Here is a 16272-nt window from a genome sequence, read left to right on the forward strand (position 1 = left end):
GCTTCATACAAGACACCACAGACTTTCTGAATAAATTGAAAAATATCAAGCAACTACCACCTAACACCCTTCTGGTCACGATGGATGTAGAATCACTATACAGCAACATTCCACATGCGGATGGCATAGCTGCATGTGGAAGACTCCTAAAAAAATCCACACTGGACCATCAATACTCACCAGAAACTATCACAAAATTAATCAAATTCATCTTAACTCACAACTACTTCCACTTTAACAATGATATCTATCTGCAAATAATGGGCACTGCGATGGGCACCAGGACAGCACCCCAATATGCCAACCTTTTTATGGCTGAGCTGGAAGAGACATTTCTGAATACACACCAGACCAAACCTCTAAAATACTACCGGTACATCGATGACATTTTTATGATTTGGATGGAGGGTGAAGAAACTCTGAAACAATTTTATTCTGGATTCAATACATACCATCCTACAATCAGATTCAAAATTGACTACTCCCCAGAAAAAGTCAATTTTTTGGACACCACGGTCTCAATCAGTGATGGCTGTATACAAACATCTGTATACAAGAAACCCACAGACAGATGTAGCTATCTCCACAACTCCAGCTTCCATCCTTCACATACAAAAAGATCCATCATTTACAGCCAAGCCACAAGATACCACCGTATCTGCTCTGACCCAGGGGACAGAGACAGACACCTTAAAACCCTGACTGAATCCTTCAAACAGAAGGGCTACAACCCCAAAATAATCTCCAAGAATATTGCCTCCTCCCTCAAAACACCCAGGGAGAATCTGCTACAGTACAAAAAGAAAAAATCCACAGACAGAATCCCGCTTGTAGTGACATACAATCCAGAGCTGGAAAAACTGAGGAAAATCATAAGAGATCTACAACCTATACTCCAGGAGGATGAATTACTGAAAGAGATATTCCCATCCCCACCAGTACTGGCCTTCCGACAGCCACCCAATTTAAAACACAAGCTAATCAGAAGTAAACTTCCTTCACAGACTGAAAAGGAACAGAAGGGCACACTTCCCTGTAATTTATCCAGTTGCAAACTATGCCAAAATATTTCACAGGACCCCAAAGTCATCCACAAAGGAAAGATATTCAACATAAAGGGATCTTTCACTTGCTCATCTTCCAATGTGGTATATATCATTCAGTGTAAAAAATGTAATGAAGGATGCTATATTGGAGAAACAGGCCAGATGCTTAAGACAAGATTCAATTTACATAGACATCATATAAACAATGCTGGTGCCAGCAGGGTTCCCACGCCTGTTGGGCAACATTTTACAAGACCAGGACACTGCACCAGTGACTTCACAGTGAGAATCCTCAAAGGTAACTTTAAAACCATACAAGAACGTAAGACCTTTGAAGTCAGAATGATTGAATATTTTAACACCCAACAGAAAGGACTTAACAAGGACCTGGGGTTCCTAGCCCATTATAAACCATAAAGCTGTATGTCTCTGTTGATCACCCTCCCCTCACCTATCCACACCCACCCTGTTAGAATACCAATGATATGCTTTGATGTCCCCATGCATACTTCCTACCCACCCCCATCCTCCCACCCTGTCAGACTGTCATAGCAATGCTTGAATGTTCTCACTTATATACACTGTCAGCTAGCACATTTGCTTATTTCCGATCTGACGAAGAAGGGCAACCTTCGAAAGCTAATCAAGAAATGTATTAAGTTATCTCTCTATATAAAATGCACCTCCAACGTTCGAATGAAGCCTCTGTTAGCCAAAAGTGAAGGGGGTGAGATCGCATTGTGTCTGCCCCGCCCACGCGTCAAACGTGATGACGTCGAGGGCGGAGCAATGACACTCATCCAATCGCAACACTCGGCAGCGAAGCGTCAGGGAAGGAGGCGGCGCTCTCAACGTCTAGCCTTCCCTTCGCTGTGTTCCGCCTTCTTCTGACGTCAAGGATGACGTCAAAAGAAGGCGGAACACAGCGAAGGGAAACCTAGACGTCGGGAGCACCGCCTCCTTCCCTGACGCTTCACTGCCGGAACCGCCACGGAGGTACATTTAAAAACAAGAAAAAAAAATAAAAACCATGTTGGGGGGAGCGAAGAGGGTGGCCACAAAAGAAAAACAATGGGAGCGGGAGGGCAGGGGACAAACGACACCATGGATGCGAAGGGGGGGGGGGGGGGGGAAGAAGGGGGCGGCCCAGGCTGGGACATGGGAGAGAGAGGAGCATGGATGCAAGGGGGGGTCATGGAAGGGAGACAGGGGACTTGCTGGAAAAGGATGAATGGAGGCGGCAGGGGACAGAGGAGCATGGATGGGCATGGATTGGGAGGGCAGGACTCAGGGAGAGAGGGAAATTGCTGGATAGGGATGAATAGAGGGGACAGATGGGCATGGATGGATATGGATTGCAGGGCAGGCCTCAGGGAGACAGGGCAATTGCTGGATAGGGAAAAATGGAGGGGCCAGGTGACAGATGAGCATGGATGGGCATGGATTGGAAGGGCAGGACTCATGGAGACGGGAATTGCTGAATAGGGATGAATGGAGGGGACAGATGGCCATGGATGGATATGGATTGCAGGGCAGGCCTCAGGCAGAGAGGGGAAATGCTGGATAGGGAAAAATGGAGGGGCCAGGTGACAGATGAGCATGGATGGGCATGGATTGGAAGGGCAGGACTCAGGGAGAGGGGAATTGCTGGATAGGGATGAATGGAGGGCACAGATGGGCATGGATGCATATGGATTGCAGGGCAGGCCTCAGGCAGAGAGGGGAATTGCTGGATACCGATGAATGGAGGGGCCAGGTGAAAGAGGAGCATGGATTGGAAGGGCAGGACTCAGGGAGAGGGGAATTGCTGGATAGGGATGAATGGAGGGGACAGATGGCCATGGATGGATATGGATTGCAGGGCAGGCCTAAGGCAGAGAGGGGAAATGCTGGATAGGGAAAAATGGAGGGGCCAGGTGACAGATGAGCATGGATGGGCATGGATTGGAAGTGCAGGACTCAGGGAGAGGGGAATTGCTGGATAGGGATGAATAGAGGGGACAGATGGGCATGGATGGATATGGATTGCAGGACAGACCTCAGGGAGACAGGGCAATTGCTGGATAGGGAAAAATGGAGGGGCCAGGTGACAGATGAGCATGGATGGGCATGGATTGGAAGGGCAGGACTCAGGGAGACGGGAATTGCTGAATAGGGATGAATGGAGGGGACAGATGGCCATGGATGGATATGGATTGCAGGGCAGGCCTCAGGCAGAGAGGGGAAATGCTGGATAGGGAAAAATGGAGGGGCCAGGTGACAGATGAGCATGGATGGGCATGGATTGGAAGGGCAGGACTCAGGGAGAGGGGAATTGCTGGATAGGGATGGATGGAGGGCACAGATGGGCATGGATGCATATGGATTGCAGGGCAGGCCTCAGGCAGAGAGGGGAATTGCTGGATAGGGATGAATGGAGGGGCCAGGTGACAGAGGAGCATGGATTGGACTCACACTTTCACTCTGACTCTCAAACACTCACTCTCACATACACTCTCCCAAACACACACACTCCGAGGAAAACCTTGCTAGCGCCCGTTTCATTTGTGTCAGAAACGGGCCTTTTTTACTAGTGTCCAATAAAAAAGGTATCATCTTATTTTCTTTTCCATGTTTTATTTTGTTTGATTTCTATTGATAACCTTAAGAGTGGACTAACACGGCTAACACACTACTCTGCAACTACATTCAAAATGGTTTACATGGTATATGTACTTGGTGTACCTGGGGCAATAAGTGACTTGCCCAGAGACACAGGGAGCTGCAGTGGGAATTGAACCCAGTTCCCCAGGATCAAGGTGGGCTGCCTGCACTAACCACTAGGCTACTCCTCCACGCACTCACTCATATTGAACTTATTAATATTTATCGCCTTTCTCCCCCCCCCCACCTTTACAAATGGGCTGTGTCGGAATCCTGTGACGAATCTGCTGCTGGGAGTTTTCAGATTGTTGTCGCGTGAAGGGGGCGGGTGGAACTGGCGCGCGGAAGAGAAGCGTCGCGCGGCGGCGGGGCGGGACTTGGCCTCCGTGTGGAAAGAGTGTGCTGTGAGTGAGGCGTGCGCTGGAGAGTAAGACGCCGGGTCCCAAGGTCTGTTACATTGCTTCTGGTTGATAGGCAGGTAGCCACGGTCCGTGTCCCAGGGCTCTGAGCTCGCCAAGCGGCTCCCCCCTCTGTTGCCTGATGCGGCGGCGCCGCCGGCGGCGACATGAGTGGCCGGGCCTGTAAGAACTGCGGTTGCACGGACATCGATATCGACCAGGCCCGCGGCGATGCGGTGTGCACGGGCTGCGGCTCCGTCCTGGAGGACAATATCATCGTGTCCGAAGTGCAGTTTGTTGAGAGCGGCGGTGGAGGCTCGGCTGCTGTCGGCCAGTTTGTGTCCTTGGATTGTGAGTAACTTTACTTACTGATTTGCTGTGTTTGTACCGCTTGGCTTCCTCTGTGTAACCGGGAATTGGTACAAAGCCTACGGAAGTATCACTTCGCACGGGAGAACCCTGTGCGCTGTCCACTGCAAGACCAAAAGTGTGCTATAATATATGGCATTTGTCTTAGGTTTGAAATCCAGGGAGTAGCAGAGGCCTTTGGTGTTGATGGGGTTGGTTGCTTGCTGACTGACGTTATTTCTTTAGGGAATATTAATCCACATCTTATTTTACCCTGTTGTTTACATGGTCTTATATTTCTATAAAACCTTTATTAATTGTCATAAGAAAACAGTATATGTCAAAATGCCTGGAACAACCTATTTTGGAAAGATGGAGGTGCTCGGCAACCATTATTAGGCATGTATTCTTGGAAAACTTTAATCTGTGTTGCTTGGAATCACATTAGCAGACTTGACTATTGGTGAGGCACCATCTGATCAATTAATTTTTTGGTTGGACTCCAGTCTTGCATGGTTGCTTCAACCTGGCATATAGCCCTATCCCAGAGCTACTCAAACTGTGAGTCGGGACCACAAATGGGGTCATAAAGCCCATATTTGGGGTCATGGCTTGGGTGGGCTCTCTATAGGTGCATCATTATTCTCCTCTGGGGGGAGGGGGTCACACAATTTTTTTTGGCTACAATTATGGGGCCACAGCCACAAAAATATTGATGAACATTGCCCTACACCAAAGTCTTGGAATAATATGGGTTTGGACTTGGGGTCTGCCTTTCCTCAAGGTGAGTTACATCTAAGTACTGTAGGTATTTCCCTCTCCCTGGAGAGCTTGGGATCTAAGTTTGTACTTGAAGTAGTGGCAGGTTAAGTGATTTGTCCAAAAATACAAGGCGCATCAGTGAAACTTGAACCTGGACTTCTTAGGTTTTCAGCCCAGTGCTGTAACCACTAGGCTGCTGTGTCTTTGATCCAATCCTCCAACTCTTCTGTAACAAACAGATGATGCTTCCATTTCCCTGTTTGTTTTCAGAGGTGATTTAGAGCTATACATTGTAGACTTCTAGTAGAGGACCCTGCTTTATTTGTGAAACTTATACCCTGCCAAAAAACAAAACTAAGCATCTTACATTTCAAACATACACAATTTAAAACAGTATATTACTAAATCCTAACAAAGTCACTTGGATTGCACTAAAAAATTAATCTTTAAGAAAAGTGCCTGCAAAAACATTTTCAACACTTAAAACTGAGAAAAATATATGCAAAAACACCCATCCTGAAAGCTTGTTACATAATCCTGGTCAACACATTTTCAACACTAAAACTGCAAAAAACAAATATGCAAAAACACCCACCCTGGAAACTTGTTCCATCCATAATCCCGGTCACAATATGGAGAATACACATTTAGATGTTTCAGCATAATAAATCTTAATTCAGATCTGGCACAAAGCACATTTTCTGAATTCAGACCAGAAACCCTGCTGTGCCTTGTACAGTGGCACTGTTTGCTTTTAATACCAGGGCATGGGCTGATAAAGACTCTGATAAATCAAGGTTAAAACCTTATATTGTATTCGGTATTGCACCAGAAGCCAATATAATTGTTTTAACATTGACATTAGATGGACCTATCTACTCTTCCAAAAATCAGCCTTGGCTGCTGCATTTTGCATCACTTTAACTCTCAACTTAGCCATCCCTAAATAGAAAGCATTGCAAACATTGTACAATAACCTGGAAGTCATAATTGCTCAATATTGGTTTGTCATACCATCATATGCATGCAGAAGAAACCAGACTTAATCACTTGTTCTTTAATAGATAATCATCTAAATGTTTAATAAATGATAAAATAACTCCTAGACTTGTCATGTGTTGACTGGTGGACACCAGCTATTCATCAAATGATGTGTTGATCTCAGGCAAAACACACATCTTATTCCTAATCACAACTATTTCTGTTTTTGTCAAGTTCAATAACAATGTGTTCTCTTCCATCCGTTCACCCTGGTCATATAACTTTGAAGTCGCCCAGCAACATCCTCCCCTGGTATTATAGGGAAAAAGAACTGCACATCACCTGCATACATTCTGTAACTCGCATCTCATTCAAAAGATCTCCTATTGATGATACATATAAATTAAATAGCAATGCCGACCAGGAAGAACCTTGTGGCTCTCCCATTCTCACTGAGTAACAAGAAGAAAATTGGTTTCCAATCTTCATCTGCATTTGTGTATCACTCGGATATGACTTCACCCAGTTATACACTGACCCCGTAACATCTATGATAACTTTTTCAGCAGCGCTATAAAATATTAACTCTGTCAAAGGCAGAGGATTCATCTAGTGAAACAAGACAGTAAAGTTATCATCCATTCCTCGCCTGATCTCATCAACTGTGGAAATTAGTAATCTTTCTACATGTTGAGCCTTTCTAAACCCATTTTGGAACTTATTCAGCCCCTGCACATCATCTATAAACTCAAGTTGCACCAGCACTACTTTTTCAATCACTTTACCCACAATAGGTAGCATGGTCTATAACTACTCAACTGTGTAGGATCTGCATTCCCAGTCTTTAAAAGTGGGTTCACTGTCGACATTTTCAATGTTTCTGTAAGAACTCCAGAATTCACAGATTCATTCACAATGTGCATCAGAGGGAATCACAAAATCTGAATGTTATCTAATGATCAGTGACTAACAAGGATCAATCACTGATCTATTTGGTTTCATCCTCTCTACAACTTGTCTTGTCATCTTTTTAACACCAAATGTATTTCTGTAACCTGGAATGGCGTTGCCATTACAGGTATTGTAAGCCACATTGAGTCTGCAAATAGGTGGGAAAATGTGGGATACAAGTGCAATAAATAAATAAATAAAGCAGTTGTTTTAACATTCACTTTCTGAAACTGCTCCCAAAAAGGTTCTTTGGGTCTATTAGTAGCAGACCTAATTTTGCTGGTATAATAACCATCCCTTCTCTCAATTTCAGTCTATAAGTTGCAGTCAGCAGCATCCCGCGTTCATCTCTATATATGTTCTGCTATTCTAAGTTCCCTTCTCAATTTTAGTAATGCATTTGTGTACCATGGACAATTATCCTGATCCTTCTTTATAGTTCCCAAACATTTACGAGGCACTACATCCAATGCTTCATCCAAAGTACTATACCAAAACGACACCGCATCATTTAACGATTCTTCTTTATCGAGAGATATGTGGAATCCAGTTGACTCTTAAATCCTCTATATCAATTGTTGAACTCTCCTAACATCTGTGTATCTTGCACCTTAAGTGAGAAACTGATTGATTACAAAGTGGTTTTCAATTTCTCATTCACAACTGGGTTACATACTAATGCATCCAACAAAGATAGTGACAAAAAAATATTAAGAACATTTCCATTCAATGGAAATTTGCTGCAATGAACGTGCCTCAAAAACATCAAACATGTTCTTTTTGAACAAAAGCAATTGACAGGATCAAATGAATAAGTCACCCAAAATACACACAACCACTCTAAATGCAAAGGCAAATATACCAAGAAATCAATTAAAAAAGAGGAGTCAGCTTCTGACATCCATGGAGGACAATAACCCCCCCCCCCCCAACATCTCTGTCTTAACAACCTTAAAATTCAAAACTTCCTTATAGAATACCACAATGCCTCCCATCCCTTTTACCATCTATGAGTATATTCTCTAGCCTAGTTATGCTTGTAGTAACATTTTTCTTTTACTACTCTAGCAGATCCACCTTCCTTGATCACTTTGTTATTCACTGCAGTAGTAGTAATATCCTTTGTTGAAGGGTGTGCCAAGACCAGCAAAGGTAAATGGACATAGAATATAACTTGTGGTAGTCTTCCTTTCAGAAACAACTTTTGCACTTTGTCATATTCACCATTCCAGAATACATCTTAGAGCAGGGGTGGGCGACCACAGTCCTTGAGGGCCACAACTCAGTTGGGTTTTCAAGATTTTCACAATGAATATTCATGAGATCTAGTTGCATACAATGGAAACAGTGCATGCAAATCATGCATGAGATCTAGTTACATACAGTGGATGCAGTGCATGCAAATCAATGAATATGCAATGGAAGCAGTGCATGTAAATCATGCATATTAATTGTAGAAATCTTGAAAATCTGACTGGGTTGTTGCCCTTGAGGACTGTGGTTGCCCACCCCATCCTAGAGAGTAACAATAGCTTTTTCACAGAGTCATTCTCAAGGGGTGTGTAAATTATGGCAGATAGAGTCCAAAATGTTACAACCAGTCATAGTCCTTTATTTAAATATTCAGCGTAGTACTGTTGCCTTTTAGAGGTAATTTTATAAAGGATTTTTGACATGTATATGTGTAAAATGCCTCTTACACATGGAGGGGCATTTTCGATATGATGTCTAAGTCCAACTTTAGACGCTTTGCAAAAAATGTCCAAAATCTGAATAAGAAAAGTTCATTTTCCAAAAAGAAAAACGTACACCTTTTGTTTTAGAAAATACTGTTTCTAACAAGGTTTTGTGCTTTGGACATTTTATATTTTGATTAATTTCCAAAACAAAAACGTCCAAGTGAAAAACAGAAAATCAAGCCGTTGGGATGTAGGAGGGGCCAGTGTTTTTAGTAGACTGGTTTCCCAGACATCTCAGAAGATAAATGGGGCACCCTAGGGGGCACCTCAGTGGACTTGAAAAACATGCTTCTAGGTTCACATCTCATGATTGCTCCCTTATCTTGTCTGCTGAGCCCCCCAAAACCCACTGCCCACAGCTGTACACAATGGCCCTTATTGGTGAAAGGGGCACCAATATGTGGGTACAGTGGGTTTCTGGTGAGTTTTGGAGGACTCGCAGTTTCCACTACAAATGTGACAGGTAGAGGAAGATAGGAACCAGCGTCCCTCACCCCATGGTGCACTGCACTGACCACTACACTACTCCAGGGACCTGCATGCTGCTCTAATAGACCTGGCTTCAACATCTGAGGCTGTCAGAGTCTGCTAAATCATATTTGTATTCACATTTGTGGGGGGTGAGAGGGGTCAGTGACCACTGGGGGGGTATAGGGGGTCACCCGATTCCCTCCAGTGGTCATCTGATCATTTACGGCACCCTTTTTTTTTTGCCTTATTTGCTATAAAAACAGGTCTAGCCCAAAACGTCTTAGTTGTAGTCCTGGACAATTTTGTTTTGTTCCATTATGGCTGAAAAATGTCCAAGTGTTAGGAACGTCCAGATCCCGCCTTTAACATGCCTCTGACACACCCCATTGTGATTTGAACGCACTTCTGACAAATTTCATAGAAAACCATGTAAAAATTTGGTTTGAAAATACCAGTTTGGACATTTTTGTGAGGAAAATGTCCAAATGCAGATTTATGTCACTTTTTGGATGTTTTTCTCTTTTGAAAATGAGCTCCATGGTGTAATTTTATGAAAGTAGGTGTCCTGTATGTAACCTGGTGTAGGCATGTTTGGGAATAGTTGGGGAAGAGCCTAGCATGCATGCGGGTTATAAAATACACTATTACTAAATGAATGCAATATTAATCATGATTTTGACTGTGTTTTTTTTTTAAATGCTGGTATTTTACAATGATTTATAGGTATGTGTCTTAAAATTGGTACTGCCTTGGCCTCCCAGCATAGGTAACCTGTTATGAATAGCTCTCCTTGCTATTAATCTCATTTGCCAATTTTTGGTGGTAGTACAGCCTTTGAGAATGAAAACAGTTTGTGCAACTCTGCTGCAGTTGGATACAAAAATAGAAGATATTAGCAGGAAAGGATCAGTTGGTTCACTCAGTCTTCCCTTTGTGCCTGCATATTATGGTCACAGTGTTGTTAATTAGTAGTTTTCTGCCATTCTCTGGTTAACGTCTCTGTGAATCTGTCCCATATATGCTTGAGTTCTGTTAAAACTTTAAGTAAAAATATTTAATGTTCTTTTGAGCTTCTCTCCCTACGTCGCCCATTGTCCTTGAGTATTGTATGAAAAATGCTACCTTGCCAACTCATGAACTCTTTGACTACCTATACACCACAGATTTTATCCTTGTGGTTCTGTACAAAGCTGGATTTTTAAAAAAATTTGAATTAAATATTAAAACCAACAATCGGAGGAGAGAAAACAGCGGAAATGACGAAAAGCCAAAGGAACCAGATGTTCTCACAAATGTCCTTCTGGACTGGCCCAGAAAAATACTGATGGGTTGTGCACTTCTTCCAGCAGGTGGAGACTGAGAATTCTGACTCTTCGTGAGAGCCAATAAGAGTCCTAGCTAGCTATAGTAAGATCCAGTATTCTCAGTCTCCAGCAGGTGGAAGGTGGTGATCCTTTCAGTTTTACTATTTTTTTCTATGTTTTTTTCTCTGAATAAAAAAAAAAAGTGAAATCGCAGTTTATTCCTATCCTGTTTTCTGTTCTGCACTGTGCACCGGCTTTATTTTTAGTTGCAGAGACTGAGGGGATCTGTCGAGATCACCATGATTATACTTGGGCCTTGTCTAGCTTACTGCCCACCAGGTGGAACTGGGGAGGGCACCACCTCCACACCAACCAGTCCAGCTTCATAGCAACCGCCTCAGCTGAGAAGAAGCAACCGCTATCCAAGCAGCAGTGGATGGTACTCACTGGACTTCAGGCCAGTGGGTCAACCTTGAGTCCAGGTTCCTTACTGCCATAGCACACAGCTGTGCTGAGCTTAGCAGCAGCTCAGCCATAGAGCCAACCAGGTGGCCAGACTTTCAAGGGGCAGCAGCAGTAGCTGCATCTACTAGCTGCTGTGAGGCAGTGGCAGTCCCACAGAGTAGGACTTTGACACTATCTGTGCTGCTGCAAAGCCTGAACCATCCCCAGCAGCTAGAGGGAGGGGTGGGAGAGAGAGCCCTCAGAGGGGATGGGGAGGATGTAGTAGGGCTGGGAGCCAGTTAATTACCAAGCTATGGTGGTATGTGTTGGGCGGAGGGGGTAGGGAGGAGAGGATGGTGGAGGAGTGTGTGCTAGGGGGAGGAGAAGAGAGGATGGTGGTGGTGGGGATAGAAAAAAATATGGTGAGCAGAAATAAATATTGCACTTAGCTTTACTGAAAATTGGTCTGTATGAGTCTTTGGCATGGACCCCCCCAGCTCTGTGGGCAGGAGGGGCAGGGGTCGTTCTCTTCTGGCTGTTGCTGCTGTGTGTCCTCTGGCAGGGTCTGTCGTCTTTGCAGTGTGAAGTTGTGCAGCATGCAGTAGGCCATGAATATCTTGGCAACCTTTCAGGGTTGTAGAGGAGCTTCTCCCTCCTCCCCCCCCCCCCACCCTCGGGAATGGTTGAGACATCTGAATATGTTTTTGAGGTGGCCAAAAGTGTACTCAATGATTGGTGCGGGTGCTGTTATGGCTCTTGTTGTTATATTCTTCCTCCTGCCTTATTTTGGGGGTGGACACTGGGAGTCATTAGCTGGGTTCGCTGAGGTTAGCCTTTGTCACCTGTGGGGGAGAGCAGGAATTGTAGCCATGGGTGTGTATTTGTATGAGGAGTGTAGGTCACGTGTGTGGGCTCTGGGTATATCTTGAGGGAGGAAGGTTGTTGACGTAAGGAGGGGAAGTGGATATGAGGGTTGGGAATCCCATTACAGCTTACCGAGAAGCCAGCCGCTGCTGATCTCCCCTCGGTCAAACCTGCAGTAGATTCCAGAATGCTGCAAGGTATTCATCATGGGTGGACCCTGGGTAGCGAGTGGATTGTCCTCCGTCTTCTCCTGGAGTGATATGATTTTGTATTCTTATAGGTCTGAGTGCGACATGTGTGCAGTCGATGATGCAGTGACTGAGGGGAAGCGTTCTATGGCATAGGGCCTGGACGGTAGTGGGGAAGGTAATACAGTCTGAGGTGTGAGCGATGAAGGCATTGAGGAACTGGGCAAGACAGTTGGAGATGGCAGGCTGGGTGAGGTCTGCATTGACTGCTACTACTGACTGAAAAGTGCCGGTGGTAAGAAAGGCCAGGCAGGCAGTGACATTAAGGTGGTCTTGCACTGGATTATTCCTGGGTGGTGGTGTCTGGAAGAGGGGTTGTAGATGCTCACAGAGGTGCTGTATTGCAGCTCTATCAAAGCGATACCTAGTAAGGCATTTTCTGGTCAGTGATATCTGTGAAATGGGTCCTTGGCCTAAATACTCTGGGATAGGGATATCTCCTCCAGACTCTCATCCACATCCAGCAAAGTGACAACCACAATAGCATTCAGCGCATCCATGATGACGTGCAGGTGTCCCACCACCACAGGTGCATCAACTAATCCCAATAACACCACTGTGCATTTCTCCACCTACTGCACACAGTGAGACCCAGTACTCTCTTCTAGCATCAGTAGCACAAGGCATAGTGACAAACTGAGAGTGGACAAACAGAGGAACAATGAGAGACAGAAGACAAACAGGGAGTCTGGGAAGTGGAGTTTGGTGGGGGAAGGGGGAGAGATACAGAGCAAAGGATGGGTGTGGCTGGGGGGCTAGCAGATATGGGCAAGGACTTGAGGTAAGATACAGAGAAGGGAAAGCAGGAATGTGAGCATCAAAAGGTTCACGGACCACTTAGCAACTCTTTTCACGAGCTAACGATTCCACCTCTCCATTCTCCAACTCAACAAAATCACAAATGGGTCCAAAGACAAGTTTGGTGTTGAGCTAGTCGCATTTAAAACAGGTCTAAATCAGCACAAGGAAATCATTTTCCTATACGTTATTGCAAAAAAAAAAAAAAAACCTTACATAATAACATAAAGGAATCCTGTTCGAAGGAAGGGATCCTCAGGAGCTTAGCGGAGATTGGATGGCAGAGGCGGGGCTGGTGGTTGGGAGGCGGGGTTAGTGCTGGGCAGACTTATACGGTCTGTGCCCTGAAAATGACAGATACAAATCAAGGGGCTGGTGGTTGGGAGGCGGGGCTAGTGCTGGGCAGACTTATACGGTCTGTGCCCTGAAAAAGACAGGTACAAATCAAGGTAAGGTATACACAAAAAGTAGCACATATGAGTTATCTTGTTGGGCAGACTGGATGGACCGTGCAGGTCTTTTTCTGCCGTCATCTACTATGTTACTATGTTAACACCTCCCATCTCATGCCCACGACTTGCCTCTGAAATGCCCACTTTCAAAACATTTTTCTTTTTTTGAGTAACGTTTTTTTCTATTGAAGATTAAAACAATGAAATAACAAAAATGCAGATACAAGTGAAAGAGAAGGGGAAAATACAAATTGAAAAGAGAACAGTAAATCATTACATGCTAGTGTAACAAATGTCATAAAAGCAAACTGAGAATTTAGAGGGATATTAAGGGAAGGAGAGAAAAAGAAAAGAAAAAAAGGGGAAGAAAAAAAATAAGAATAGGAACCTGAGTTATAGTAGGAGAGAAGAAAGTGTCAGCATTGCGCATATAAACATGACACGATTTTTAACAGTTAGTTTCTGGTTAGAAAAGAATCAATGGCAACCAAGTTTGGCGTACAACATTTTGAAAGAAGATTTCTCAGAAAGTCGAATTTCAATTTTTTTTTTGTACAAACAATCTGTATTCTACCAAAAAAGAATAATTTAGAAAGTTGCCATTTTTCCAGTTCTTGAAGATGTTGACTATCAGTTGCTAAAAGGATGTTAATCAGCTTGGGGTTGCATGTAGTAGATGCAAAGCAAGGATGGAGGGATCTTGGGAGAATAATATCATAAGAAGTGTCAGAAGAGCAGTGAATAATTGATTTCATTGTAGGCTAAATCTCTTTCTAGAAAGCCAGGATGGATGGGCAGTCAAACAGCATACGTTTTATGTTTCCAGAGGATGATTGACAATTCCAACATAAGTTGTCTTGCCTGAGTTTGGCCCTCTGTATTTAACAGCTTTGTCTGTAGAAAAAAAATAAATCACACCATTTATGAATTGAAGCTGGTTCAGACTATGAACTTTTATATGCATAATATCTAAAATAGCATTAATTAAAGTTAACCACTGTGGTTTATGTGTATACAGAGTAGGTAACTTAATTTACAAGCGCCAAAAAAGACAGGCTTATCTGTTCTCACAAGTGGGTGATGCCAATCTGGGTCGCCTGGTCCGGCATTTACCATAGCTAAACGAGAGCTTTGTGGAGCGCAAGACACAACTGCCTTTTCGCCTGCCGCGAGAACGCGGTCTCAGTTCTTTTTCCGCGTGAGGAGAAGGTGTGTTTCTTATCCTGTCTTCACATTGCTCGGTCTTAGCTATTTTTGTGCCTTCCGGCTATTTTTTGGTTCTTTTTGGCCCTTTAATTGTGTTCCTGTTGTTGGAACTTCTATCGTTTTCTTCCTTTACTTTCTTTAGTTTTTTTGCCCGGTTTTAAGTTTTGTTTGTTTTTCCGTCATCATCAGGATGCTTTTAGGCCTTGAATTCAGCCAGGGCTTTCCCCTTTCCTTTTTACCATACCTTGCTCCTGTTATGATTGGGGTCAGAACCCCTCTCAAACTTACCTCTTTCCTGGGGGGTCAGCTTCTTAGCTGGCTTCTGTTTCTTTTGTCTGTCCTTTCTGAGCTGGCTCTGTCTCTCTGTGCTGGCAGCTTCCAGCAGCATGGGGTTAATTGTTTTACTTTACTACAGCTGTGTGGGTGGACTGAGTTAGCTCTACTGGCTTCAAGTGCTTCACGGTGTTGCATTGGTGTGGGTTGGGCCTTTGTGGGTCAATGTGCTTTTGCCTAGGTCTAGGGAGTGTGACATCATCAGGGAGGGCCTTGATAAGGAGGTGGTGTTTCCTTCAGAGCCTTTTGCAACGGTGGTGTTTGCTTTAGGTAGGGTGGTGCAGTGTGCACTTTTGACTTTGTGTCTAGTTTCCCTGCTTGCTTTTGCTAAGGTCCAGGTTAGTGTTAGTGCAGTGTGCACTGGTGTCTGTGTGTCTAGCTTTCCTGCTTTTCCCTTGTGGTTCCCTTGCTTTTCCCTCTTGGTTTGGAAGCTTTGCTGTGTGTAGGGCTTTGGAAGCTCTGTTGCTGTTAGAAGTACTTCAGGGTTTGGTGGTGTTAGGAACACTACAGATTTTGCTGTTAGAAGTACTTCTGGTGTTTGTGCTATTGGGAGCATGGCAGTCTTTGCTGTTTGGGTTTTGGGTGCTGTAGAAAGCACTTCAGTTTGCTGTTAGAAGTATGTCAGTAGCTTGGTGCTTAGTGGAACCTGGGTTAGGTTAGTGCGGTGGTGCACTGCTGTAGCGTGGGGGCTTAGGAAGCTCCTTTGCTAGCGTGTGTTTGCTTTCCTGCTTTTTCCTTGTGCCTTCCCTGTCTTCCCTTTTAGTGCTAGGAGCTCTTTTGGTTGTTTGGTGCATAGGAGCACCTTAGTTAGTTTAGAGTTGTAGAGCACTGCTTGTAGCTTGGTGCTTAGTAGCACCTGCGTTAGCTTGTGTATTTAGTTCCCTGCTCTGTTAGTTTAGGGCTTAGGAAGTCCCTTTGTTGAGCAGGGCTTAGGAAGTCCTTTTGTCAGTTTTCTGTTAGGAACACTCCTGCTGGGTTAGGGCTTGGGAGCACTTAGATCAGTTTAGGTTTAGGAGTAATTCTGTTTCCAGTCCTGGTCCCTGTGTCATCCGGTATCCGGTAAGTCCTGCCGGCCACTCGAACCCAAGGGCTCAACCCTTGGGGGGGGGGGGGGGGTAGTGGCCAAGCGCAGGTGAAGCTGTGCAGTCCAGTCCAGTGTGTTCCGGTCCGGTATGTGTTCCAGTCTGGTGCGCTCCAGTCCAGTGTGTTCCAGTCCTGTGTCCTCCAGTCCAGGGGATTGCTGTCCAGTGTTCCAGTCCTGTGTCCTCCAGTCCGGGGGATTCC

The 16272-nt window shown here is 44.6% G+C and overlaps 1 protein-coding gene across 2 annotated transcripts in view; it reads left to right on the forward strand.

The window, feature by feature from the left end:
* Window positions 1-4066: 4066 nt before the first annotated feature.
* BRF1 (BRF1 RNA polymerase III transcription initiation factor subunit) overlaps window positions 4067-16272 on the forward strand; it is a 329398-nt gene continuing 317192 nt past the window's right edge. For both annotated transcript variants that reach the window (XM_030214801.1, XM_030214803.1), the window contains exon 1: window positions 4067-4438. In XM_030214801.1, the coding sequence (XP_030070661.1) occupies window positions 4255-4438 (184 nt within the window). In that variant the 5' untranslated portion in view covers window positions 4067-4254. The remainder of the gene's footprint in view (window positions 4439-16272) is intronic.

This window comes from Microcaecilia unicolor, chromosome 9, assembly GCF_901765095.1.
Source record: "Microcaecilia unicolor chromosome 9, aMicUni1.1, whole genome shotgun sequence".
In the NCBI taxonomy this organism is placed as follows: Eukaryota; Metazoa; Chordata; class Amphibia; order Gymnophiona; family Siphonopidae; genus Microcaecilia; species Microcaecilia unicolor.